The following is a 27,659-nucleotide window of genomic DNA, read 5'->3' on the forward strand; positions in this document are numbered from 1 at the left end:
AAATATCGTCATCGTCGAATAAACCGAGACGACAAGACCAATCTTTTTGCATCGCGTATTTACCTTCCGCGCGCTTATTAGAAACTTTACGTTTTCGTTTGTTCTCTTAAAGACGGTTTAGCTTCTCGAGCAATCTTTTGCAAGTGGCCCTTCCTTCTCGATCGACGGTTTCTATCACGCGAAGCAACGCTCGATCGTAACGGCAACCTATCAATATGCAAATTAATGATGACGACTGCGCCGTAACCACCGTGATTGCAGCAACTTCAACCGCCCTTCGTTCGGGTTCTCTGGCGTATTACACGGGTTGTATACTCCCCCCTGACCCCTCTGCTATTACCTGTTAATTCATATCGAGCCGCTCGAATCAATTTACCGCGCTTCAGACACGCCGTCTACCAATGCTTGCTCGATCCTCATTGTTGCTCGTTCTCGATAAGTTCTGTTGCAGGGCAGCATCGCATTGTGAATTAAATGTAACTTTTTGCAACGATCGTATTCGCCGCGACAAATCAAGGCCACGATAATTCGGACTAAGACAACCTCGTTTGAAACGGAGCGGTCGCGCGAAAGAGAATCAATCTGGCTGGCGGAAAAATCAAGGACAATCAGATCTAATCCCTTTCTCTTATAATACATTCCAGAATACGTTTGAATACAGGATGTTCGACGAGCGAGCATACTTTAGCTTCCCTGACGGTCGTGCCTCTATTGTAAACGCGCCGATATAATCTCGTGTCAGTGCAGCCGTGGCGAGAATAACGCCTACGTTCGAAATTAACATAAAGCCAGATCGCCGACGAAGATTAAACCAAAGAAAATAATCTCCGCCAGGAGACATTTCCGAAACTTCTCCCTCGAGTCGTTTTATTTACACTTCCGCGCCACGCGTCGTCATTCCGCTCGTACGTATGTATATCGCTCGCGACGAATATCATTATGTTTGTATTACTAGTTGCAATTTTCCTGCTCTTTCCTCTCCAGTCAAATTGCCATTTTCGTTTTCCCTCGCTGCCTTTGTCGCTGTTCGCAATTTCTCTTCCGATATCCTTAGCTTGCTCTTTACAGCTAAGATTCTCTGCAAGTAATTTCCACAAAGCTATGGTAGCAACAATTTTGGAGAAAGCGGTCATTAGACGACACTGATCCGCGATACATGCTCGGTCAAGATGGGACAGGGCGCAGACGAGATCCCTCGGCTATCGTAGGAAGTCGTGCGGCAGAAATTAAGTAGGACCTTTCGTGAAATATACCGACAGCAACCTATCTTTTTTCGTGAACTCCGATGAGCGATGTTTAACCTCGAAGAACACCCGTTATTATCGGTCGGGTGGTTCTTCGTAATTTTAATCCTCGGTTTACTACTTTTTGATACGATACATACATAGATATGACACAGCAGTTATTATCAATTTCAAGAAATAATCATCGCGTTTAATAATCGGTACTAATCGTTACAGATGTTGCATTCCTCGGTCTGTCTAACACGAAGAAAGAATGTTGAATAAGTATAGCTGGCAGTAAAGATACAGCGAAATGACGAGAAAGATGCGCAATGTCCTTGATGTCTATCGATGTTACTGTCTGATGGCGTAACTCAAGACCTCGCGACATCTCAAAGGACTACCGTAATCGTTTCGTCATCGTTCCCTCGTTGTCTTGAATCAGCCTCTTTTCTTTCGCGGTTCTCACACCGCGACAACACGATTTCATCGGCCGAAACAAACCAGGCAACTGGAGGACGCGGTTCCTCGAATAAACGAACGGCGCTCTCTCGTTAAGAGATCGAGAGCTGCTTCTTCGAAGCGCGGCTTGGAGTGCTCGTAATTTCGCGAACCGCATAACCCTGGTTTTATATCCGCGCGTGGCTCAGAGGCATCGTTCTTAGTCACAGTCATCCAAAGACCGACGTTTGTACGTCATTCGTGGATACGATCGTTGACAAACGATAGTTTAACGAACGTCGAGTGGAATTCCCGATCATCTCCGGGTTCACCGATCAGCCGCAATAGTTTTCGATTATACACAACGGTTCCGCGATGTCTCGCTGGAATCGAGTTGCTCCGAACTTGGCCCGATTAACCCCATCGACGAGATCCGGCGAGTCTGGCTCCCGGGCAGACCATAAACCTCCAATTTACAATCGTCGAGACGCCGTCGAGAAAACTTTGTTACGACGTTTTGCTAAAAATACTCCGCTTTGTCGTGACCAGACTCATGAATCTCGTGCCCCACGGATACGTAACCGCGACACCGAGTGCATAGCCGTCAGTGCAGGCGTTGCAGCAACACTGTCTTTATTTATGCGGCGATTAGCGCGCGTTTATATCTTAATATCGAGGCACGATCGTAGGAACGCGCCTTAACCTCCGCGGATTCTTCCTGGCACCTCGAGTCGCGGCTGTTTGAACTAGGATTTATTGATTTCTAGGTACAATGTAGTTTCTCCCGTAGTCGTCCATACAAATTGCAGCGAGCGATAGCTGCGGCATAATTATCGACGCTCCGTGAAACGCGTAGAAAGCGATTAGGTATCTGCGCGCTGAATCAATAGAAAGCTCGCATGACTTATGTCACCTGCCTTACAGATTCGTTTTGAAATGCCGAGGCGAGCTGTCACGCGACATCTCGCGCGTCTAGCGCGTCTACCAAGAGAATAGAAGGCAATTTCTTTTTCAAGGCTAAGCTTTCCTCGATTTGTCTTGGCAAGCAAGGTCGGTATAGCGAATTGACGAACTGTGTTTCAGCTGCGGAAATCCGAGAGGCTCTTCAACACGCGATGAAGGTATCGCGAGAGGGCAGCTGCCGATGGCCACGACCGAGGGTGATTCCGGTTCGTGACGTTTACCCAAGCCCGTCGACCACCTACATTCCACACTGCGCCATCTTGCACAGGTGCTCAGACGACACCGGATGTTGCAGATCGGAAGCGCTCACCTGCGTGCCTAAGCTCTCGCACCGCGTCGAGCTCTCCTTCTATGTAAGTAAATCTTCCTTTTGTCCCGATACGAATCCCGCGCGACCATTTGCCACGACGACGCGCCATGCAAATTCACGCTGCAGTCGAGTAGAACATGCTTCTCGATCGAACGACAAACTAACCCGCGACCGTAGGCTCGTTACACGATAGATAAATCGAGCGTGAGAGAGAGAGAGAGAAACGGATAGAGAGAAAGACAGAGAAAGGCAGATGTAAGTAGATACATTGCACGGCGCAGAACGATGGATGCCACGAAGCAACAAGGAAGACTTTATCACCGAGGAGAAAGTACCATTAATCGTGTAAAGTGTATTACGGAGAATTTATTAGCAAGAAGTCAAAGAGTCGCGGTATTCCGACGTAATTTATAGGGCACGCTATCGCCGATATCAAAACGCAAATCGCCAACGATTTGAAACTTTGCCCGACGGAGGCGCGCGAGAGTTTTCTGGCTCATTGCGTACACGACGGTTAATGAACAGCGACGTTATCGGTGAACCGCGAATTCGATGACTAGACAAAACATGCTTATCTAGTATGAACTAGAAAAAAAATTGGTCACGTAAATTTCTCGGCTTTCATGCCTGCCCATTAGTGTCACGGAAAACGGGTATACATAGTCCGTGCGTTCGTTGGAATGTCGGTGGAATTATTTTTCCTTATCTCCGGTTAGCTACGCGACCGCGTACGATCGAGCGTCAGAATTTATCGAGGTGTTCGTTACGCTAGCGTTCCTTGCAACCGCAAACGCCAACAATTCTATTGCAACTATTCGTCAATTTGTATTTCGACGAGCATCGCTAATCGATGCTAAAAGCAGGTCTTCCGGGTCGATGCCTGATTCAATCCACCAAGCACGCGATGCGTTCTCCAATCGATACTACGAACCGCTTATGAGGATCGACGCACCCTTTTAAAATCAGTATGGCCGTAATTGAACGGACGACACGCGTCTCCTCTCACGGTGGTCCATCGCGATGCATCGTGTCGTGCTAATCATGCAACACTATATTTATGCACGAAATTTGATCCCCGACTAAATTATCGGTTCTCCTACCTGTATATTACGCTGGATTGTCGTCGATGCGCGGGCTTAAGGTCTGTTCGCAATTGCGCGCGCTTGTTCACGCAAACGCGAAACTCGTTTCGACCTTCTGACCGAATCGATCTACCGGATTCGACGAGATACGAAATTCTCTCGCTGGAAATTCGAAATTGCAAAGGAAAAGGTTCGCCGACAAAACAATCGTTTTCCATCCATAAAACTTCATTTTGCGAACCGGTAGTCAGGATTGTGCAATTGATCGCGGATGCAGGTTAGGTTTAAAGGTGCACTTCGTGCAACCCGATACTTTTGTAGCACCGTTTTATCCCGCCATTACAGACAGCTTGATCGATACGCCCCTTTCTCTTCCTCGTTTTCAATCCAGCTTGATATAATCAAATTCCGCATATACGACCGATAGATCGCGCCTCGTGTTGAAATTTTGAAATTTTAGACCAACATGCTGTGCTTCTACGTGTGACCGTTGCATTATGTCGAAGTAATGAACACGTAACTTGAAAATTGTATGCGTATTTACCGTAGATGGTTGGAAAACAGAGATGACTCAGTTCCGTCGACGAGGAATAATCTAGCGACTGGGTCAATTAGGTGCTAACAATGTCTCATCGAACGCGGTTTGTCACCGATAATATCGCAACCGAGGACGTCTCGCTGATGTTTGCAATAAATTACGCAAAGCTTGAACAAAGAAATACGCATGGAGGTTAACTGCAAATATTTGAACGAGCCGCAAAAATGTAACAGACAAACGGTTATTAAAGACAACAAATCGAGCGTAACGCGTTTGAAAAGCAATCGCTAGGGTTTTTGCGCTCGGTAGAAAGTGTGGTTCGACTCTTTTCTAAGTCGTTCTCAGTCTATCAAAGTGCAAAATCCTAAATTAATAGCGTTATTTCGTGAGTCATTCCGAAGTAAAGCTTCGTGGAATATAGAAAATAGAAAACGTTTATATATAAGAATAGAAGACTTTCGAGTCGTTATTACCGAAAGTTTGCAAGCTGAGTGTTTCGTTTGGTTTAAATACGAATACGAACGATGCTCGAAAACGGGAGCGTTCCCTAGACACGAAACAGCGTAGCTATAGATTTTCAGTGACGAGGGCTCGGCAAGTCATTAAACTTCACTAGCGATCTTAATGAATCAATTAATCGTGATAGATCTATCGCATCCCTACTGGACTGCAATCCACGCGTCGTGGATTAGATTGAACTACATTCCTAGGCGATCCAGCGAAACATCTTTCAACCAAGTTATTCGTATCGTTTCTCTATCGAGTTACTTTCCGTACCAATTCAACGTTCAGGAATCACGTTTTTTATCTTTACTACATTTTTAATATATTTTTTCCTATATTCTGTGACGAGACCGGAAGATTCGAACGAAGAACGGTATGTGCGCGCAGATTGTTAAAACCTGCCGTATGATGTTCTCGAGACTGCATGGCGTTGAAAATAAAAACCATCTCGATATAAATTGCAATAAGCGGGCCATGTAATTGCCAATGCAAAGGTGCAATAACACCGCGGGTATAATTTGCATTTCGCAGCGATTACCATTCGAGCTTCGCCAAGCAACATTAGCATAAGTTCTCGTCGACTATTGTCGGAATCGATGGCGGGCCGTGTAAATACGCGACATCGTATTGTCGGATCCTCACGAATTAACGCTCGATGCTCCGGGGTGGTTCGAATAGTCTCGCTCGTGATATCGTCGCGCTCGAATTTCGTGCTTTACGATCGCACGAACTGCATATTTCTGTCCGCAAAGACGGAACAGATGTCTTGCGAAGACTTGAACTCAGCCACGTCATAAAGGACGTTTCATAAGTCATAATCTTGGAGTGGTTCGCGCGAATCGCGACCGACCACTCTCACACGACTACGGGGATCGTCGACCGTTTAACTCCTCAAGGCGAGAGTCTGCACGGGAAAGAACAGAGAAGCGCTCATCGAGACAAGGAGGAAACAAAAAATCTCTCGATTAGACGTCGAACCGCTAAATAGGATTGGAACGATCGATCGCGTGTTCGTTGGATCGCGAGAGGTATTTCATAAAACGCGAAAACGTTAATTGCACGTCGAAGAACTGCTGTATACTTTCTAAAGCGTACTTTATCTCGGCAGAGATCATTCGATATATCGTTTGGTTGTACACCCACGCGGAAAGTATGGCCAATCAGCGGCAACAACCGATTGTGATAAATGTACAGGGCCAGGGCCACTAGGGATCTCCGCTGGGAGAGAAGCCCATAAATTTAATGAGATACATTGGGTTTTTTTTTTCGTTGTGTCATGGCCCGATACTGTGCTGTAGAATGCGAGCAATCCTACCCTCGGTCGTAACATTGCTCGCACAATGCTGCTAAACCGTTATATCAATTACGGAGCGAACGCGGCAGTCGTAGACGAGGAAGAAAAACGCAACGAGACGCGACAAAGATCGATCGGGATCGACGAAAGCTGCTTCGGCTACGAATGAGCGGTGTTACGGTCAGCGAAAAAATATGCGAGAGAGTTCGCGAAGTAAAAAACCTTTGCCAAGCTGACAGCTCTTTGCAGCGAGTGCCCGACGAGACGGCGTGCTCCAGTTAACATCTATAATTATCACGAGCAACCCCTTGCGTTGACACCTGCCGAGGAAGACGCGTTTACTCCATCCGTCTGTCGAACCTACGGGTCACGACTTTATCACTGAGCTTGTCCTCCCGCGAATGAGTCAGTTTCACAGCCAGACCGAAATTGGCTAAGTATCAAATTTGCTTCGGACGCGGATGTGCAAGTTCCTTGTTGCTGCCGAGATTCTACATCGTCCATGATGTATGCAGATCCGCAACTAAGTGCGACACGAACCTTAGGGTTTATTAATAGTCAGCCAGCGTGGCTTCCGTGATACCGAAATACGCTGATTTATAATCTCACCCTAGGTCCCGGCTCGTGCCCCCGGAAAAGTAACTGGGTTAACGTCTGTCGATCGTTAAGACCTTCTAAAAACGCCGTGCGTACGGTGCCCATTCGAAAGATGCAGTATATTACAGCCCACGGTGTTCCACGAATTACCATCAAATCCTAGATGAAACAAGAGACGCGAACATCACGAACCCGTAGGTACCAACGGCATCCTATCGTCGATGTTTCTCCGAAACGTTTCGAATTTCACTTTATGCCAAGTTTTCTCGCTTGCCAGGTACTGTTATAGCAGATCCAGCGCCATACTATCACCCATCTTCGTCGGTAGCCTGCGACGATTTACGATCCTACCGATTAAACGCGATCGTTTGATCGGGTAAACGCTACGGGCGATGCATCGCGCAACCGTATCGTGTATTTCCAACGCGACGATTATTTCCAACACGACCGGATATGCATTACCGTACCACTTTTCGATACGGCTCAGTCACCTCGTTCCCTCGCATTTGCATCAACGGCGATTGCGATTTTTACGCAGAAACTGGCGACTCGAAGCGAGGATAACGCACCGGTGTTTGTCTCGGTTGATGTATGACGGAATCGTCGTAGCTGGTGAGGGAAGGTCGTCGATTTTCTAATTCGATTTCTCCGCGAATCACATCGCAATCCCGAGAGAAAATATCGCGTGTCTCTTGTTTATTCGATTCTGCGATGACTAATGCCTTGCATCAGTTTGCACGAGAAAATCATTCGAAACCGCGACGAAATCGAAGGAAAGATCTATGGCGTTGTTTCGATGAGAAGTTCAACATAATTCGTTACTTCTTATCCAATACAAGTGTAAGCTGTGTATAGTCGACAAACATAGAAACGACATTGAAGGAAAGTTGGAAAACGTCGTTAACTCTTTGCGATTTATTTGACTTCGCTTTAGTCTCTTTCCCTCATATTTTCAGTTGGTTTATTTGTACTACCGCTTAAATTGTTTACCTTACGTTTTCGTATAATTGCTTTTCCATTTGTTTAGTTATGTTCGAGTTTACACGAAACTTGTGGAATTCTCTAAAACCGTGCGACTAGAAACCTGCTCGTACTATCTCCACGTGCTATCATCGATGGTGCACAGGACATGGAATGCGTTAACAAAGTCCCCCGATAATTCAAAGTAAAACCATACAGGTACGAGCAGTTACGAGGTTCTTCAAAGTGTCTAGGGTGACCAGAATCGTTTCTATCGGGTCACTATTTATGTTCTAGTGCCATTAGTTATCGCGAAAGCTTTAAAGCCGCTGCCATAGTCTCGGGTCGTAATTCGGGGCGGCGGCTGTGGCACAGGCCTTTCTCCCTTAAGATACTAGAGTGGCGATATTCACCGTCGCGTAATCGGCCATAAAACGTTTCGACAAATTTTTGCCTCGCAATACATAGGAAGGGGCGTGAGCGAAAGACGCAACGACGTCGCGATAATTGCACGCTCGGCGAAGTCGTTAACCGCGAAACGGAATCGCAGTTAACCATTTCGGTTGGGCAAAGTAGCGAACGATCGAAGAAAATTTGACAAAGCGAAATTTGAGTAGCTGTGTCGCTGGGCTCGAAGCCGGCTACTATAACGGCCAATGGATGCCCTCCACGAAAACGAATTACCTTGCTGGATATTGTTTTAGTCAATCTCGAAACAACGATGGCAAACCTGGTTTCGCTCTTGGCGTTTGGTCAGCCGTCGGAAATGCACGTGGAGACGAATAAAAGCTGGACGAGTGCGATGAGCGAGATGGAAACGCTGCGAGCGTTAAAACGAAAACGAATTTCTTTCCATGGAAATCTGCGTGAAGGCGCAACTCAGTAAAATGGACTTTCGTCTCCCTGAGCAAGATACGAGAAAGGATATACAGCTATTAACCCTCGGAGAACTTGTTTCCGAGACGAGAGAAGACCAAGATTCAACGAAATGCGTAGGAGATGCCAATCGGAAGGGCTGAGACTAGTTATCATTTTTAATGGTTCCCCGGAGTTGCCAGGCTGCTCACTACCAGAATCAACGGCCACCTCGTTGTTTCTGGGTAAAAGGGGACCCCACGCAAGATTAACGATGCCTGTCCGACGTCGTGAATGGAGACTCGCATCGCCACAGACATGCCCGTCATTTTAATGGGACGCCGACGTGGCTCTTATTTCGGAATTACACCTGACCTGACGGAACCGAGTTCCTGACAGGTGGCAGCGAAGAAATGCCGTCCCATCGGACCTCCTTATCGCCTCCTTAAGCCTCTTACGCGAGTGTCCTGGGTTAAACCGTTTAAACCACGGGAAATAAACGACGTCTCGACGCATGTCGTGCGGGCAATCGGTGTTTCGTTCGGTCCACACCGACTGTCCGATAATTTTCGTGTTTGTACAACAGGAAAGAAAGAGACTAGAAGAATCGCTCGTTATCGTCGATACTTTAACTCGGAAGATTTAAACCAAGATTCAATAGCAACCGAATTCGTATAGCATCGATTGCATTTGCCACGAAAAAGAAAACAGATGGAAGATGCTACGAACAGTAAAATACTCGTTAAAAATCAATCGTAGGGCCAAGCTGACAAAAGGGAGGATCGCAGTCACGACTTCCTTTTCCGCTGGTCCGTGGAGACTCGCCTACTCGCGCTGACCCCATGGGGTCAGCTGTCAGCTATCGATAGTCCCGCCTCGTACACACCAGACATACCCTCACATGCTAAGCACCGTGTTATTTCTATTTTTGTTCGAATGTCGGTAGATACGAGTGCGATGCATCGTAGTCCCGGTGTTCGGTGCGTGCTCGTTCACGACCACGTACATTCTCGCGGAGAACGTTTACCGCATCATCGTCGATCCCACATTTCACAAACGAGTCCGATGGCTTCGCTCCAATCAGATACGCTCCTTTTACGCCAGTCAATGAAATTTCCCGTTTACGATCTGCCTTTGACAACTTTCAATCAATGATACTCGGTGCGTTAATTCGATAATCGACCGGCAAGCGAGAACGTTCGACGTTGCTCGAAACGAATATCCCAGTTAAACCGATGAATAATTCCCGATGATCGGGTAGCGTAAAACGCGTGGAAAATGGCGCGACATGTTCGATGATAGTCCCGGATAACATACGAGTCTAGTTACGCTTACCGCTTCTGCTGGAGAGCCTCAGACGATCTCGTCAGAGTGTTGTCGCTCGGAAGGCTGGAGAAGTTGATAATTAACGACGGTCGAATTTGACACCGTGTATACGTATAATAGTCGTTGGGAACGGCGCGGGTCGACCGCGGGTGCGTATTATCGAGAGAAGGCTACTAGTTGCAAGAAAAGGCAGTAACAGGATGCTGCTCGGTAAGTCACACGACCGGATAAGATTACATCTTTTGAACTGTTCGAGAAACGTGATTTACAGGGCATAGTTTAGAAATAAATCTCCTGCGGGCAGATTCGTCTGTTCTTCGTTCGTTGGAAGTTATATAATATTACACGCTATTACAGCCATCGAGTTAATAAGCGTTTGGTAGCGATCGCGTGAAACTTCAAGCGACAACCGGTCAGCAGGAGTTGCCGGTTGTTTTCTACGTTCAAGTCGCGCGCGCGCACACCATCCTGCGCCGTCTTTCCCTTTTTTTCTTCGCGCTACCTTTCGTAATAGACACTCGTGCCAAGCAAATTAGCATAAGACCGCTGGGCGATGCAATTTATTTGCAGCTAGTGCCACGTCCGCTACATCGTCGGCCAATCGCCGTTTCTCGAATAAAGAATCGCAAAATCCGCTATCTTACGCGTTTCTTTCTTTACCTGTCGATCGATCTCTTCTTCGCTCGGAAATAGAATGAATTTTTGCCGGACGTTCCAGAGGATTGAAAGACAGTTTTCCTGCAGTTTCCGTTAGGAAACTTTACGAGTAATATCTCACGGCGAGCGAAAGGGTGCTTCTGTCTGACGTTTATCTCCTACGAGATCCTCCTGTGAATCGTTCACGCTAAACTCGAGAGGAACGATTCGCTTTCGATGCAAAAAGTAATTAGATACTCGTATCGCGGAATGTAAAGTACTCGCAGAGAGAAAATTTTAATACCGCCTAAGCACAAAGAGACTAGCGAACGATTCCCGTGCATTCTCCTCCGAGCTAATGTCGATTAACGCAAACGCCGATAAAACGGACGATCGTAAAGACGCTTCGTCATTGGACAGAAAAACGACGGCGCGATCTCGATTAATCTCTCTAGTGAAACGAAAGAAGAAACTCCTATCTCGGCGACTCGCGATAGCTTATCGTCAAAGTTCAAAAAACTGCCTCGGTAGGCACCTTCAACTTTTACGTTGCACTTACCGACGCCGTGGCATCTGCATCAGCTAGGTGTCTCGTTATCAAACCTTGAGAAAAACCGGCTGATTGTCTCTTGTAATCTTTCCGCGTACATCCCGTCTTGGACATCCGACTGCTAGCTCGACCACCTGCACAGATTGAACATCCACTGTAGGTACTCGTGTAGCTCGTAATTTATACCGTCACATCCTTGCCACGCAGTGGTTCTCAATATCGTTCGCTCCCAAATGGGAACTCGCGGAAACCATATTAATCCTGCGTAGTCCTGCTCTTTCGCGGACGAACAGAGCCACGAGTCGCGCAATAGGGCAAATAGTTGAATCGCGAACAACGACAATCGTGGATCAACTGCGTTCGAGTAGAAATTCTTGTAGGGAACGTGTGCAAATTTATCGAGGTTACGTTACCACCGGAACGACTTTGTACGCGAGCAACGTTTTATGAATAAACCATAATGAATGCTTTTCTGTGACCAGCAGACGGGACGAGAAACATGAAATACATGCACGAAACGACTATTCCTTCTTAACCCTGTTCCTCAGTTGAATTCCATGACTTACCGTGCGTCGATGGACAGTCATAAGTCTCGGAGGAAGATCATCATTAGAGGATAGAAGGAATGTATTTCGCTAGGAGGCCGGACAGTCATTCCTCGTGCAGGATTTTGCTTTGAGGTTACGACTCGATACTCTGGGCCACGTTGAACTGGTTGAGAAATAGGCATTACGTTTGCTCGACCCAAAAACTAAAATATTCGCGTTGTACGAAATAGAGAAACGGAGTAGGTGCGCCAGGACTTTGAAGATAGAGTTCCTAGACCCGAATGTATCTGCATACAATGAGAAAGCGAGAGAAGGAAGCTTTGGCCGAGCTGCGCGCTGTCTTCGTGGAGCCAGAAGACGCGAGAGTAATAATATAAGAGCGGCACAAGACGATAAATTTTCCTACGTTTTAAAGCAATCCCCAACGTCGTTCGTCATCGTTTATTCTTCTCCCTAGCTGTTCGACGTGTTCCAAACAGAAAAAGACACGGCTGGCAGCTTCATTTCGGTTATATTCGGAGGAATCGTTTGCGAAGCTCGGTACCTCGCGGAATTTTCGTCGTTGCAGTCTCTTCGCTTTATTTTCGAGAAGGAGAGAACCCGTGAAATCGATATTGCGAAACGTTCGAATAAATTTTGCGCCTAGCATGATTGTACTTGCTGGGAGCGATTACGACCAGATCGTAAACCAAATTTCTTCGTTCTATAGCTACGTTCAACAGGCTGCAGAAACAGAGTTAAAGATTCGCAAATTCCAGTTTACGAGCGTCGACGAAATCGACGAAAGCTGCACAAACGTCGAACTTAACGCGCGTTTCCACGTGGCATCTAACAGTCGATCGATCGAGGAGTAACCTTGGCTAACCCCTTGTTACGCGTACCACGGACAGTGAACGTTCGTTAAGGCTTGATTATTCCTCGAGTTAAGTTACCATGGGTGACTGCATTATACGCGCGTTCCGCGAGTCTTCCTCTCGTTGTACATATACCTGCACAATATAGCCGCACAATATTCAACCTGACACAGCAACGCAGCAGCGCAGGCTCGTGTTGTGTCGGACGTGTACGAGCGGGCAGCGCTTCGTGGTCTGAACCTGCAAGCTCTTCCACTCGTACGTGCGCGACACGACCCCCCTTGTCTTTAACCGCCTATTAGAATGATAATTCTCGCCGTTACCAATCACGGAACGCGTCACGAAACGATTTAACGAGTTTCCAACGACTCGACGCGGTTTTCGTCGATCTTTGCGCTCTGCCATTGATCAACGATCTTCGAACCAGAACCGAGAGCGACGCCTTTCGTTTGAATTAAGAAAAGAGATCTAGCATGCGGGACGAGCAGTTCATGAACAGGAAAGGGTTCGATAATGGCGATTAACCCCCGTTTCTACCGGATCGGTAACGAGCACCGACTTTGGACTAACGGGAAGCGCGAGCATAGCAATGCCAACAAGCTCGGCCACACGAGAAACCACAGACGAAAACCGCAAAACGTGCGACTTTCGTTGCAACGATTCGCGCAACATTGCGTGCACGACAGTCTTAAGGCAGGATTAGCCAGCTTCTGTACACAACTGCTGGAATTGCACATGGCCCTGAACGAGAAGAAAGCGGTCGTTTCGATTTAACGCCTTTTCTACGGGAGACTAGTCCGTTCGTGATGATTTCATTTCGCCTTCCTCAACCTTTTCGTCGACGTTTCTCCGGTTCGAGAATCTCGAGCCACGATTTCTGCGTTTTCCCGTCGCTAAACAGCTTGGTATAATCACGAACGTGTTGCGCGATGCCAACGTCCGAGAAACTAGATCCCGGATAGGCAATTACTCCCTGACCAAGGCATCCGACAGCCTGTCATAATTATTCAATTGAACGGACAGGGTGGGCAACGAGATACGCCGCCAGGGAATTCTAATTTCACCATACCCGGTGCCGGCTAATATTTGCTCGCGTTCAACTAATTGGACGGTTGTTCGGTGCACCTATCGGTTCCACGACTAGAATATCTCGTTTCGCCTAATTGCCTCGCGGAAACGAACCTTGTTTCGCACTGGGACCTTTCTTAATCGGACCTGATCCGGTCGTTAACAAACTCGCGGAAGTTCTTTTTCGTAAAAGGGTTAGCACAGCGAAACTCAGACGAGGTGCAATTCAGGTATGGAAGTTAATGCTGTGCGTGTGTTCGCCCGAACCGACTGCACGCGTCCGCAATCTCTTTTCCTCCTTTCTTCCCTCCATTGATTCCGTTTCGACCCATGTCTCGTGCTTCCTTCTGCCTTTTAACCTTCTTTTTTCCCTTGTCTTTCGACACCGTCCAATTAAAAATCTCATTTATCGTTTTATCCCGTTTATGGTATTAATTTACCTCTTCGACACAACCTCGTGAATTTCTATAACATTTTCGTTCCTTACCTATCCGCAGTATCCGATCGAATAACCTCTTTGTCGCGTCATTCCCTTGGCCCTTATCACTGACCCTTTCACTGCTGAATATCATGTTCCTGGACAAGCTCGGTGCTGAATAAACTTTTCGATTAATTGATTTACACTGTACGCAGGATCCGTAAATTTACGAGTTCAGCACAGTATTATTACCATTTTTATTAAAGTATTAAAGGGTTAAACTTCCGCCATAACATTGGCTGGCAATTAGTGTTTCGCTTCGGAGCGTTGCTACCGAACGAAAATCTCGATAGTCTTTGCCAGGAAGGGCGCTTGGACGAGCCAACTCAATTATCCGAGTTGGCAAAAGGAGTAAATCGTCCAGAGACCGCGACAAAGTGCACAAAATCTTCCACCAAATCTACGTACGCTACGGTAGCCACTTTCGTAACGCGGAACACGACGTGATTTAGACGAGCCGTGGCAGAATGTCGACTAATTTATAGCAAGCTTCACTGTAAAGATTATTCGTTTACGACTGTGATATAACATTTGCATCCGTATCAAAGTCCACGCCTGTGAATACACCCTAACCCGAACCTAACCCTCGGCCTTTTAGTTTTTTCTCCACCAGCGTCTTTTAAATCTTTGCGTCCGTTTACGATCCCCACTGGAAGTTTATCGAACGACGTAATTCTTTCGAAACGAGTTCGAATCACGTTCTTGTCGTTTCCAACGAGACTGGACGCGACCACCTGTTTCTAAGTCGTAAATTCCTTTCCGGTTGCCCCACGACCCTTTGCAACGTTCCTTTCCTACGACACAGGTTACATCCGAAATACGTTAGGTCGCGGATTACGATCGCTCGTCCATCGAAAACGTGCTCTTACAATGTTCGTCGTCGGGTCGGTCGCACCGTCTCGTCGTTCCGGTTTATTCCGTTCTGTGAGCGTTCGCGTTGCATTATGCATTAGGGTTGGTTTGCAAGGACTCGAGCACCCAGGTAGCGGGGAGGATTTCTTTGCGTCGAGGGCAAAGTCGAACGCGTGAACTAAATGATCTCTTTAATTGATTCGCTACAATACCGTCCCGTTTCGATGCATAATGCATACGCTGTTTGTGCAATTCGACCTGCCTTCGATCGATAAATTAAAACGGTTAACAGGGATATATCTCGCTCGATGCACTTTTTTATGGGACAGAGTGGGTCAAGGTATGCTCACGCATCTTCCTGTGACTTCCATTGAGCGATATACCTTTGTGAAAAATTAACCGAGCCGGCGAATAACGGACTAATCGATGCGGAATGTTCGCGTTACATAAACTCGGAGGCATTAAAATTCCGCAGACCTCAAGAACGCAACCATCGAGATTCTCGGTTGCCATGAGTTGACGGTGCTTTCTCCGACAATCATTCACAACGGTCACGAAGAACCATCGACGAGCATGAGAGAAAAAGGGAAAAAAAGAAAAGAGATGCACGAGCTGTGGCGACGATTATAAATCGACTACCGGCCCCGTGGAGAATCGTGGAACGATTCTCGCGTCCTCGCACCGATCTCACCGGAATTCTCTACGAAAAACACGACTCCGATTCGTGACTCTTTTTCAGCGGACAGTTTGGAAGCCATCGAGAGAGTCTCGCCTCGTCAGACGTCTTACGTCACGACAAATGATGTTTTCGATTAAACTCGACTCAGAGGTCGAGACAGATTTGTTACACGGTGTGGCAACGATTCGGTATTCCAGTCTATGGTTGAGTCGATTTTGTTTCAAAAAGAAAAAGCCCCGTTCCAACGCCTACGATAGCAGTTAACCATCGCGCGAGATCTCGTTGTTAGAGGGGAAGCGATAAGGAAACGTACGCCTCGATGTGATTAAGATTATCTTGAGAGAAGGCAAATAATCGGCGTAACTTCGTTAATTTACGGAGCGCGTTAAACAACCACGAGGAACTGGGTAAAAGCGGCGATGACCACAGTCCGAGATGCCGGGCGCCTTATCTGGATGCGGAGTAGCGCTGGAATCGGCAGCAAGATCCACAAGGACGAGAGCAATTTGACGGAATGACTGTGCCGAACAACGACAATGGGTCGATGCGTTAAGCGCCATGGTACCGAGAACGAGCTGTCGGCGAACGTCGAGCAGGACAAAGAGGCGCGAAAATGAGAGCCATTCATCGGGTAATTTGTAGAATGGTTACGGCTACAGGAATCTACTTCCATCGAAATCGATCTTCGAGTTTCCGATTGAAACAAGGACCATTGTGATGGAAGGTCTTCCTTGGCGCCACGGGTATAGCGGACAGCGAGGATGAATAGCCTTTGATCGAACGAACTTGACGAAACTCGATCGATGAATACGAGACTAGGAAATTGTCGATCGGATAGATCGTGTTGGAGAGCGTGAACTCGAACACGTGGGAAGAAGAAGCAAGAGAATTTTGATAAATCTTCGCGTGGATTAATAAAACTTCAACCGATCATTGTTGCCCTTCGTGTAAATCGTTCGTGAATCTCGTCGCTACGATACCGTTGGGAAACGCAAAGTCCATCGTGGTGAAAGACGAGAATTATGGCCGTGAGTCTACACGAGACGACAATGGCTGTCCGGAAGCACGAAAGATAACGAGGTTGCGTCCCTAGCGTAGGACGTCGAAGTTATATGTACCTGCTCGATATTCGACGTATCCGAGTTTTGAAAGCCCGGTAGGCGATTGCGCGATCACGCACCGTGCGTTTTCAAAAGCGAACTTTCTTCAACGACGTCTCGGAAAATATGCTGCAACGGAGGCGGACTCGTGAACGGCAGGTTGCTTTTATTCTAAATGCCGGCTCAACTCTTCGCCGTTGGTTTCCAAGCAACTACCGATTCCTCAAGACTCACGCGAGCTCGTCACGATGTCAGGTACATAATGGCAGAGGCACCCACGCCTTTTCTCCACACCCACGATCCCCTGCAAGAGCTGGGAAACGCACGTGTGTATATGTGTGGACGTATGTCTGGCCTCGTACGCGTTTTTCCACCGGACGGATCGCGCTTTGTTTCCGATCGATACGCGTCAGCCGAAGAGAAACGTTTTCTCAATCGTATAAATATCGAGATAACCAAGCCGCGACATGCCTGTCGCGACCCCCGCCGCGAGCCGCGATTCATATCATCTTGCCGGCTCCGTGATCAGCCTCCAACTCTGTCAATAATTTTTCAATCTACACCGACAAGAATCCAGCCGGAAGATGCGACGCACGGTGAAATTGACGCGATCCATGCATCGATCTAAAGGAATGTATTTGGAAAGTGTGCATTTTTAAAAGAGTCATTCGTCGCGAAAGACGGTCGAGGTTTATCTCAGTTCCTCGTCGATCGATATCTTAAATTCCGACTACGTATAGTTTTCCCTAGTTGCGTTCCGATACGTCACGGCTAGATCAACGATACTCGATCAATGGATTAGCGCAGAGATTACGATCTCGTCAGCATCGGTCGCGCATCCTCTGTTGGAAATTAACGACCGAGAGAAAATAGCTACGGTTTGTCACAGGAATTTTCAAACTCCGAACCACGTACAGTACGGTAAACGGTGATTGCCCGCAGCGTTCGATGTGCCGTGGATGCGAGCGAATCGTTTATAAAAGCTTTCGTTACGTCTGCGAGGCTAATTGCGTTTTAATTACAACTCACGGTCGCTCGACTATCCTTTTCTTCTGAACGTCCGCAAAGAGAGATCGGCTAGAAAGGACGCGAAGGGAAGAGGTCGTGGGCGAACGTGATCCCTGTCGTCGAGAGGATAGCGCGCGCGCGGAAGGCGCGGAGAACCAAGGGAGATTCAATTGCGCGTACAGTTAGCACGCGTGGGCGATAATGACGCCACAGGACACGTGCGTACGGGAAGAAACGCGCACCGACGCCCCTTTTGGTCCCTTTCGTATAATCTCCCTTCCAAGCCGAGCCCATATCGACTCGAGACCAGCGTTTTTCTTCTCTTCTCTTCTCTTCTCTTTCCTTCTCCTCTCTTCTTTCTCATCCTCCTTCTCCGTGGCTGCTCAGTTACGCTCCGTCAAGGCCGGCCACCTTTATGTCCCGCAAATGAACGGCGTTCCTCCCTGGAGAGGCTGAATTTCGTCGCGTCCCACGGAATTTAGAATGCCGCTTATCCTTTCCATCGCGCGACACGTGTAAACCGGCTGGTGATTCGCAGTCGCGTCGCCTTAAACTCTTCCTTATCCCCGTACGTATCTCGATGCGGGGAAGACTGCTCGAATCTTTCGCGGTGAACGAACACGATCGCGAAAAGAGAATGCCATTTTCTTCGCGCCGGCTTATCGAGGATTCCCATTAGAGCCTTTCCCCTGCGCCTCGTTTCCCGCGTCATTCATATGTTTTCACTTATGCCACTTAACTCTCGCGCTCACCTGCCCTGTTCGTTAAGCGACTTGCCGCCGAGTTGCGCGAACTGATCGCTCGACGAAGGGGGACTGGGCTGAGCGAACAAGAAGATGGCCCGAGAAGAGCAGGTAAGCGTCCGGTTCTCACGCACGATTTATCATCGTCGCACGATGGCCGTGAACCCTGCGCTCGAGACGTTTCTGACGGTGGCCAACGCTGACGTTCGTATTTCACGTATTAGAAGCGGAGGTCTCAACGGACTCGCAAAACATATCGATTCCAATCGAGAGGCATCTCGATTCGATCTATTCACCGGTAGAACGCGAACTTAATCGGAACGACCTTCTAAACGCGGAAATTACAAGCACGCGGCCCGTAAAAGCGATTTTCCGCGTGGCTAGGGGTTTCCTCGTATTCTAGACGGACCGGCCGAACGATTCGTCGATAGAGAAAGACAGAAGATCGTTGCGTGGGTTACGATAAACGCGGGAATACGAGAGTGCAGAATCATTCGTTGAAATGTACGATAGCGATCCGAGACGATAAATTCTGAAAGCTATCACCGCACTGCAAGATTGGATTTAACGTAACATAAAATACAGAGCGAACGCGATTCGTGTACGTTTTTGAAAATTCAGAGGAAATTTCGAGGCACCTGGTAACGCAGCTTGTTGAACCCGCATAGCAAGTTGTTATCAGCGACTGATAAAAAGACACGACATTCCATTTAAGAGGCTGACCTTGTCATCTTGTTACGGTGTTTTCGTGGCACGAAAATACGTTTGAGACACGAAAACACTTACCGCTCAGTTCATACGAATAACGAGAACGAATCGAGGGATAAAGTTACGGGTGGCAATTCCGTAGAATGACATTTTTCTTCGACTATCGGACCACAGAGTGCGAAATTACGCTACAGAGCGATCTCACGCGGTCCATTACGAGGAAAGAAAAGTTGTAAAGAGAAAGAGCCGATTCACTGGGTAGGTAATCGACGCTCGAAGCGATTATCGTGACGAGAATATATGCAGCAGCGAAATCCGCGCCGAAACTGCTTTCCTCGATTTCGCTGGTGCTTCCAAATGTATTCGTCGAGGTCCGAAGATATTCTGTGAGTCAGCTTGAGGCGACGTTAAAGTTCCTCGCGCGGTGGGACGCCGAGTGCAAAGATCCGACGTCGGAAAATAGTACATTAGGATGGGTAACTACCTCGCAGTCGAGTTTCTAAGTAACCTTCGAATGTCCAGAAAGTGAACACGAATTGCCGGAGGGCCGAGTCGCCATCGAGACTACCCCGATGCGATACCGATTGCCTTCTGCACGAAACCGATCTATTTTGCCCAAAATGAAAAACTAATCTATTTTCTTCCCAATTCCCTTGTCCAACGGATATCAATCCATTATTCTGGTGATACTAATAACCTCTTACATTTTCATAATCACGCATTACGAAACGCTTGCTCGTTACTCTTTCCAAGACCGAGACAAGTTGGACTATTGCCGTCTGATGTTATTTGGGATATAAATAATCGCACAAAGGCCCTATCGAACGAGCTACAGCCTCGAGAGTTCGCGAATAGTTTATGCGGCTGATGGCTTTACGCGCGTTTAACGACAGTCGCGTTTCACACAAGTCGCGTTCGTCGTTATCGCGTGCAGCACCTTTCAGTTTCGCGATACGAGTTGCTTTTCAATTCGTAACAAGATCACGAAGATTAACGATCTAGAGATCCCTAATTGGGAATCGGGATTTACCAATCGGCGAAGAAGTGGTCCAGTGCACGCGCGATAGGCCGCGCAAGCAATAACTCAACGCTATCGTAACGCGAAGACGATTGTGAAACAATCGATGCAAGAATAGACGCAGGAACGTTTCCATTAGCGAATGCCCTGACCATTTTTCCTTTTCGCCCGACGAACGCGTACTCGACGGCGGCCAAACAGAGCGCCACCAAAATCCGGATCGTTTTTGATCCGTCGGACGGATCGCGTCACACGCCGTGCGCTGCGGGATAGTTTCGCAAAACATCCATCGTTCCGACGGTTCGGTCGCTTGTTCCCGATGAATTCACGTTTCACGGTTCGGGCGAAATCCCAGGACGAAGTGACTCGAAAGCAAAGGTAAAGAGAACCGTGGCCAAGGAGCGCATCTTTATGCAGGCCACGCGGGACAATGAGGACATTGTCGCTACTCGGACGTACAAAGCTAACCGGAAATTCATTGTTCTTCTGGCAGTTGGAGCGATCACCCTCTTCGCCGGGATTCCAGCGCCGCTAATATTAACGCCTTGTTACCAGCCGGTTCGAGCGCAGCAGTCTGCGCAAGCTCGAAGAATCTTCCATCGCTGCTCCAACTTTCCTCCTTCCGACTCTATTTCGATCGTTCGTGCGGAATACACTCGCTTTCTATCGCTTTGCGAGATACTCCAGAAACGTTCGACCGACTTTCGCGTCTCGCTCATCGATAAAAAGGTCTAGTATCTACCTAAATTTATCGTAGAACGAGCTCAGATCGTCGATTATTATACGGGTTACGTTCGAATGGATCCAGCTGGCGGAACGAGGAAAATCGTCCTTAATTAACATCGCTGCGGGTAATTGCGGGTAATTCGAGTGATCGCGCGTTCAATGGTAAAACGATGTTATTCCGAGGGTGAAATCGAACGTTGTCGCGAACGATGGAGCATCGATTTTTAAGCCGATCGAAAGACAAACAGTGGTCGGCGACCGGGGAAACGAAGGAAGACGATCGTTCGCGAGCGGAACATAAATCTTCCGAGTCGTAGCGATTAATTACGGCAGGAAGCGGAGCCCTGTAATTAGATCCTCCTCGATGGCCTGCTCCGGCGGCCCCGCGCGCTACGATCTCGGCCCCGAGCCGACCTCGCTCGCTGCACGACCAGCGAAATCTCGATCGAGTTCGATTTACTTCGTTCTGTTACGTTCCGAAACCTCGTCGCGTGGCAAATCGTCCCAACGATCCGCTCCGTTTCTCCTCCGCCTTCCCTTTTCTTACCTCCGGGAACTTGTACCCTGCTTTTCGACTGATTTATCGTCTCGTCGCGTCGCGCCGTCCTCTCTTCCGGTATCATTCTCTGCCTATCGCGAATTCGATCTGCGAGATATCAGTGTCTCTGTTCGTATATACTTTGCATATTTACACCGGCGACTATATTCTAACTGCGATTCTTTTTCTTAGCAATCCTGGCCTGGTCTTCGTCCATTGTATTCCTTTTTAATCCTTCGATATTTATTAATTTACGATTAAATTTTATACGTAAGCAACTATTTGAAGTCTTGAACCAATCGTTAACGCATTTAAATTATTCCTCGTTCGCGTTGCCACGAAACTAACCGCCGAACGAAGAATAAACGTGTGAAACGTGTTTGAACGTATTGGCTCGTCGTTTTTATCGGACAACCGAGCTCTGAAATGTACCCCGTGTAGAAATGTGGCCGACAACTAGCTTTCATCGTCTCTCGCACAAGCAAATCGTTTTCCCGCTGATCTGTATTTTCATCGTACGAGTTCGACCCGTTCTTAAGGAGACCGATTTGCATGGAGCGTAATCAATTCAATCCGCATGACGTCCGCAGCGAATCGTTTGCTCAGCGGTATCTGAAATCCAGCATCTATTTGTTGCGTATCCACGTACGTATCACGTGCGATTTCTACTCGTTTTATCGCTATGGATTCGTATGAAAACGGAGAATGCGACTTAACGAGACGCGACAAATGCGATCTTGATTTCCTCACGGCGAAAATAAACGAGCAACGGAACAATGAAACGCTCTTCGTCCAAACTGCTTCATCGTTTCTTTGACGTGACGAGAAAAAATCGACAAATGAACGGTCGATTCTGTCGCGTATCTTCGTATCAAAATTTGATACGCGACGGTGAAACCATATGCGAAAACGCGGCAAATAGATACCGGACTTAACGTAATTCATCGAAATATTTTGGTTGTTTTACGCAGCATCGCTATGGAATACCACTTGACACTACATAATGCGCTTCTATTAATACACGCTGTCGAGTTTACGAACGACAACGTCAAACTGACAATAATAGAAAGATTCACCTATGCCTCGTTATTGTCAAAATTACGAAACTATTCAATTGCGTCTGGTGTTATTGACCTTTGAACATCGTTGTCCCATAACAGACCTCTTATTTATATTATAAAGCTATAGACAAGTTGATCATCTCTCCTAATATTCTACACGAACCAAATGTCCACATTCCTACGCGTCTCCTTAGAAATTCTACTCTCTTTAAACCTGAATCCCATTGAACTCTTTACGGCAAATACAATTGTTTAAACCGGTTATATGTAATTGCTAACCAGTTTCGTAGTAGCATCAACTTCTTTTTGTAAATCTTCAAGTCCTTTCGAACTACCAGCTTGCATCCAGTTGTTTTCATCTTACTATTTCCTACTTTTTCTTTTTCATATGTCTATTAGGTTGTCCTATATATAATATATAATTCAATAAAATAATATAAAACAGAAAATGTTGTGCATTTATTATTTCCTTATAAAACAAAGGAAACTTTTGGGACAACCTAATATATCACTAGCTATCTAGTATTGTTGTTTTTTTATTCTAACTCTGTTTCCTGGAATACTCTGTAGTCTGTAACTACGGGTACAAATGGATTTTGTTTGCCGTTAATTACAAATAAATATTACATATAACATAGCGTCGTCTGGTTTATGATCCTACACTGCTTTCGCGAGGCAGATTCTACTTCCCCGAAGTTCTCGTTATCGGTAGAGGAACATTCTCGAAGAGAAAACATGATAATGAATAAATATCACAGGCAAGCCGAGGAACTAGCGAAATAATCTCGGAGGGGCTTCAGACATCCTAAGCTTCGCGTAAAAAAACTTTCGATCGACTGGATTTGGTTTTCGCGAAAGCATCCCTCGTCCTCGCGTTGCCGACAAATTGTCGTGGACACGCGAAAGATCGATCGCGACGAGTAGGAACGTTTACGATCGGCTTCCCGCGGTTTCGACCTCTCCCCGCCGTTCTTCCTCCCTTTCGTCCTTCCCCCACCGTTCGCAAAAACTGGTCCCACGACGGACACACCGATTGACTTTCAAATCGAGATTCCTTAATCCAAAAGTTATCGCTTTCCGTTTGACTCTCGATGGATGAGAAAAACGGCAGAGTTGCGGGACACCTTTCCTGATTTTTATCCTGACCGATTACGAAGCATTAAGGTAGTATTATTAAAAAGTAGTATTATTAAAAGAGGTTAACGTTGTCTCGATCGTATTTCCAAATATCGTAAGTATACGAAAGCACCGTGTTTCGTATTTGAGAAGCATTTAAGGAACACGCGATGCGGTCGTTTAGGCTCATTCACGGAGAGGAGGCATCTAAATTTCCGAGTCGAGTTTAGAAAAAGATTTCCATTCACCATGACGAAGGATATCTCGGCGGAGATCTCCCTTCTCCTTTCTTCCTCGTTCTCCTTGCGACACGATTTTGCTGGATAAACGCGAAAACTGGTTGCCTCGAAGAACAAGGGACCGAATCGGCGCTCCGATACCAATTGGGAGGGAAGAGTTGCTAATTTCTAAGTCTGGTTGTAACGCGGTGATGTTACACGTGCGCGAATATATACGTCGATACGTCGCGGCGTGCATCGCTAGCCGGCATTCCATGACCGTGATCGCACAAAAACGGTGAAATGTTCGTCCGCTTCGCTTCTTACCATGTTAACCGCGCGTGTACACGATACTGATGCGATCACGATGCGGATAAACGAAGCATGCGATGCTCATGGAAATGTAGAACCGAGTTGTTCGAGCCGCTCTACAAATTGCCTTCGAATGCTGCTCGTTTAAAAGGTCTACGAATGCCGTGGTTAATCCTACTTTTCCGGCTACTCCAGACTATACGAATCACTCAGACCACTCAGGAACTCTTTAAGGCCTATGATACTACGTGTTGTAACGAGTCGTATTTTACTCGAGTGCCTCGTACACGCTAAGTAAGGTACTTTGACTACTCCGGTGGGCTCTGATCGCCGCGAGTATCGTCACCCACGATCTGCGGAACGCGCATTTTCAGAAACGTCGACGAATCTCGCAGGCGCTATCGTCCGACGTAACAAAAACCGAAGAATCCTTTGGCGCGTATGCCACCATAGGATAAGCGGCGAACCGGTTGCCGATATAACGTTAATTAATCCGTGCCATGGAATTACATGAACCGGTACGACTCGAATTGATCGTTATCCGTCGCACGACGCTAGAAGTAAGGATCATTAATCGATATCCCCGATATCGTGCATCTCGTTCGTTGCAAACGGCACGCCTACGTGTGTGAAACGTTTCACGACAAAACTAACCCCCTAGTTTTATTCGTAACTATTCGCGAACAACTCAAGTATGCGAAAGAGTTTCACCTGACCTAAAAAATTTCGTTGGAACGCGTGTGCAGCTGCAAGAACCGCCGCTAGATCGGCTGGCCTTTCGACGTTGACGTTGGTCGTCAACATGCGTATGCAAATGCCGTGGCAGCTCGAGCCGCGAAACTCGCGTATCGGCTAACACGATTGCGATCCGATATCTTGTAACCCCGTTGATTTACGACGGGAGGACTCAAAAATATTGGACGGGGAACGATTGCGAGAATCGTAATTACGTACTCGGTGCAACGTCTTGCCCGAGCTTTCGATCGGGATTTACGAAGAAAGCTACACGGTCGAATGGCCGAAACGCTTTCACTGAAAACACGTTGAAATATACAGCCACGGAGGCAAAACGATCTCATTGACAATATCGGTTAATGGTTATCGCGAGCCGATGTCGCCTCGAGCGATCTGAATCTGCAACTGGTTCGGAGCAGGTTGGACGGTGCCTGCCACTCGAGAAGAGGTTGATTTATGCAGCCTTATCGGGAACAACTAAAATTACGCGCGATCTGTCATCGGAAGAACAAATTGAGACGCTGCAACAAGGTACCGTCCGTCAAGAAATCTTCGCTTTGGAAAATCAGTTGTTAGATATTTCGGCAATGATGCAACATCGATAGATCGATACGAGCGATTTAAAAAAAAAATCGAGCGAACAGTATGCGTCCTCGTTGCGCGCAATCAACTTTGTCGATCGCTACATTCAAGAACTTTGATGCGCAAAAGGTGCAAAGAAACATCTTGATTACGCAAAATCTGCAACTACCTTCGACACGATCAACGGTACGGCCGAGTCAACGACGAGTTCGTTCGTTAATTCCCGTGTAATCGTCTTGCGCGGGTTTAACGTAGCGCGGGCGCGATAGGGATCTCGATTGGGTACGGGAACGCCCACCGATAATCGCATGCAAATCGTTCTTAACGCTTACGCACGTGCCCGTGAAAAACTGGTGCATGCGAGCTGCCGGGTTTATCGCCGCGATTTACAAGCGAAAGACCTTGGTTTTCGCGAGGTTACCTAGATCGGGACGTCGCGACGACGAACTGGAAAACCGAGACGATCGGCGACGCGTATCGAATTTCTTCTCTTCGGAAATCGTTTGCGATATTTGTGAGAAGAGAAGAGTAAAGAATTTTCCAAACCGCCCACTTTGCAACATTTACTATGTCTCTCATTCGGTTGTTGAACGCAGTAGCAGCGATAAATCGCGGACGGCAATTTCATCGCGCGTGACCGTGATTCGTCCAGGTGTTGTGTGTTACACGGGGAAGAACGATCGCCGCGGATATTCCATTTAAATTACCAATGCTATCGGCAAACGATATATATAACTCGGAGTAGTTTACGGACTTGGCTAATACGGCGAAAAGCAGCGTCGTGGCGGTAAATTCGCATGCCAGACCGCGCGGTCCGATCGTGCGTGTAAAACGATCCGAGCCACGGCTCGTACGGTTTGCGCTAACGAATAGATCTCGACCCGATCAAAATCCCCTGTGCAACGTCTTCATTCCCATCGAACGCGCTGCGCCGTTGCTTGCGTCCAGCCAATGCTACGAGCGAACTGTAATAGAGTCCTCGAGGGTCGCCAATTTATATTACCGAGAAAAGGTAGTTAAAGTTGAAAGGCTTTATGAGCAACGTCGGCTTAAGCGGCACACGAGGTAATCGCTGGTTATTTACAATAAAGGTACCTACGGTATAAATAGCGCGATAGGTATGCATGTATATTTCGGAGACAATAAACCTCTATATACGACTGGAACTCGCAGCAATAGGAGGATATTAAAGGCAGTCGACGTCTCGTACGATTCTCTCAACGAATATTTTCATTTCTTAATCGATCGATAGCGACTCGAAGCGATTAGATAGAAACGATTTTGAAACACTCATAGAAGATATCCGTGGTTTATCATCCGATCGTCCGACTTACCGGCAGCGTGGGAGCGATGACGAGGCGACTCGTCTTTAACGACCTATGTATGCCAGGAATTAATTATCGATCCGAAGAAGGCGTATACTCTTTGTTTTTCGAACGGGTCGATTAATTCGGAATTCGTTGAATCACGGAACACGGAGAAAAGCTGTTCACGATGCAGCCTGGTCGGCCTTAGATAATGTTGCACGGTGCACGTGCATTAATTGCATTCCTAGGAAGAAGCTAGAACTTCCGGGACTTTCGCGCTCGCGAATTCGCACGGATAAAACTGTGCGCCTCCCCGATCGATAGATGCCATAAACGTTGAAAGCACGCGGCGAAAATAGTCGAGTAGATGCGTTCAAAGAAGAGTATGTGTGTATTCTTCGGTCATTGAAGAACGTCTCTTATCCCTCTCTGTATCGCCATACCCAACAATTATTTATGGTTGGTAAAGGTTCTGCGAATCATACGCTGGTTATCAATGACGCGACGCAAAGAACGTCCAATGTTAACGTTGTGCAACGATAAAATATCGATACTGTCCGATAAGACCCACCGTAAAAATCTGCAGTCAAGATGTGGTATTCAAAGGTATCGAGTATCGCGAAAGGTACACAAACGCTCGAAACACAGAGGCGGAGACGTTTCTTTCGGGCAGTCTGCCAAAACGTTCATCAACCCACGCTCAGCTCTCGCCGAGAGTATAGTTCAATG

General features: G+C 47.2%; 1 protein-coding gene across 1 annotated transcript in view; it reads left to right on the top strand.

Annotated features, from left to right (window-relative positions):
• LOC126867580 (uncharacterized) overlaps positions 1-27,659 on the top strand; it is a 59,926-nt gene that overhangs the window by 26,453 nt on the left and 5,814 nt on the right. Inside the window, exon 3 of the mRNA XM_050622229.1 lies at positions 2,748-2,980. Coding sequence (XP_050478186.1) covers positions 2,748-2,980 — 233 coding nt within the window. The remainder of the gene's footprint in view (positions 1-2,747; positions 2,981-27,659) is intronic.

The sequence above is a fragment of the Bombus huntii genome, chromosome 7 (genome assembly GCF_024542735.1).
Source record: "Bombus huntii isolate Logan2020A chromosome 7, iyBomHunt1.1, whole genome shotgun sequence".
NCBI lineage: Eukaryota > Metazoa > Arthropoda > Insecta > Hymenoptera > Apidae > Bombus > Bombus huntii.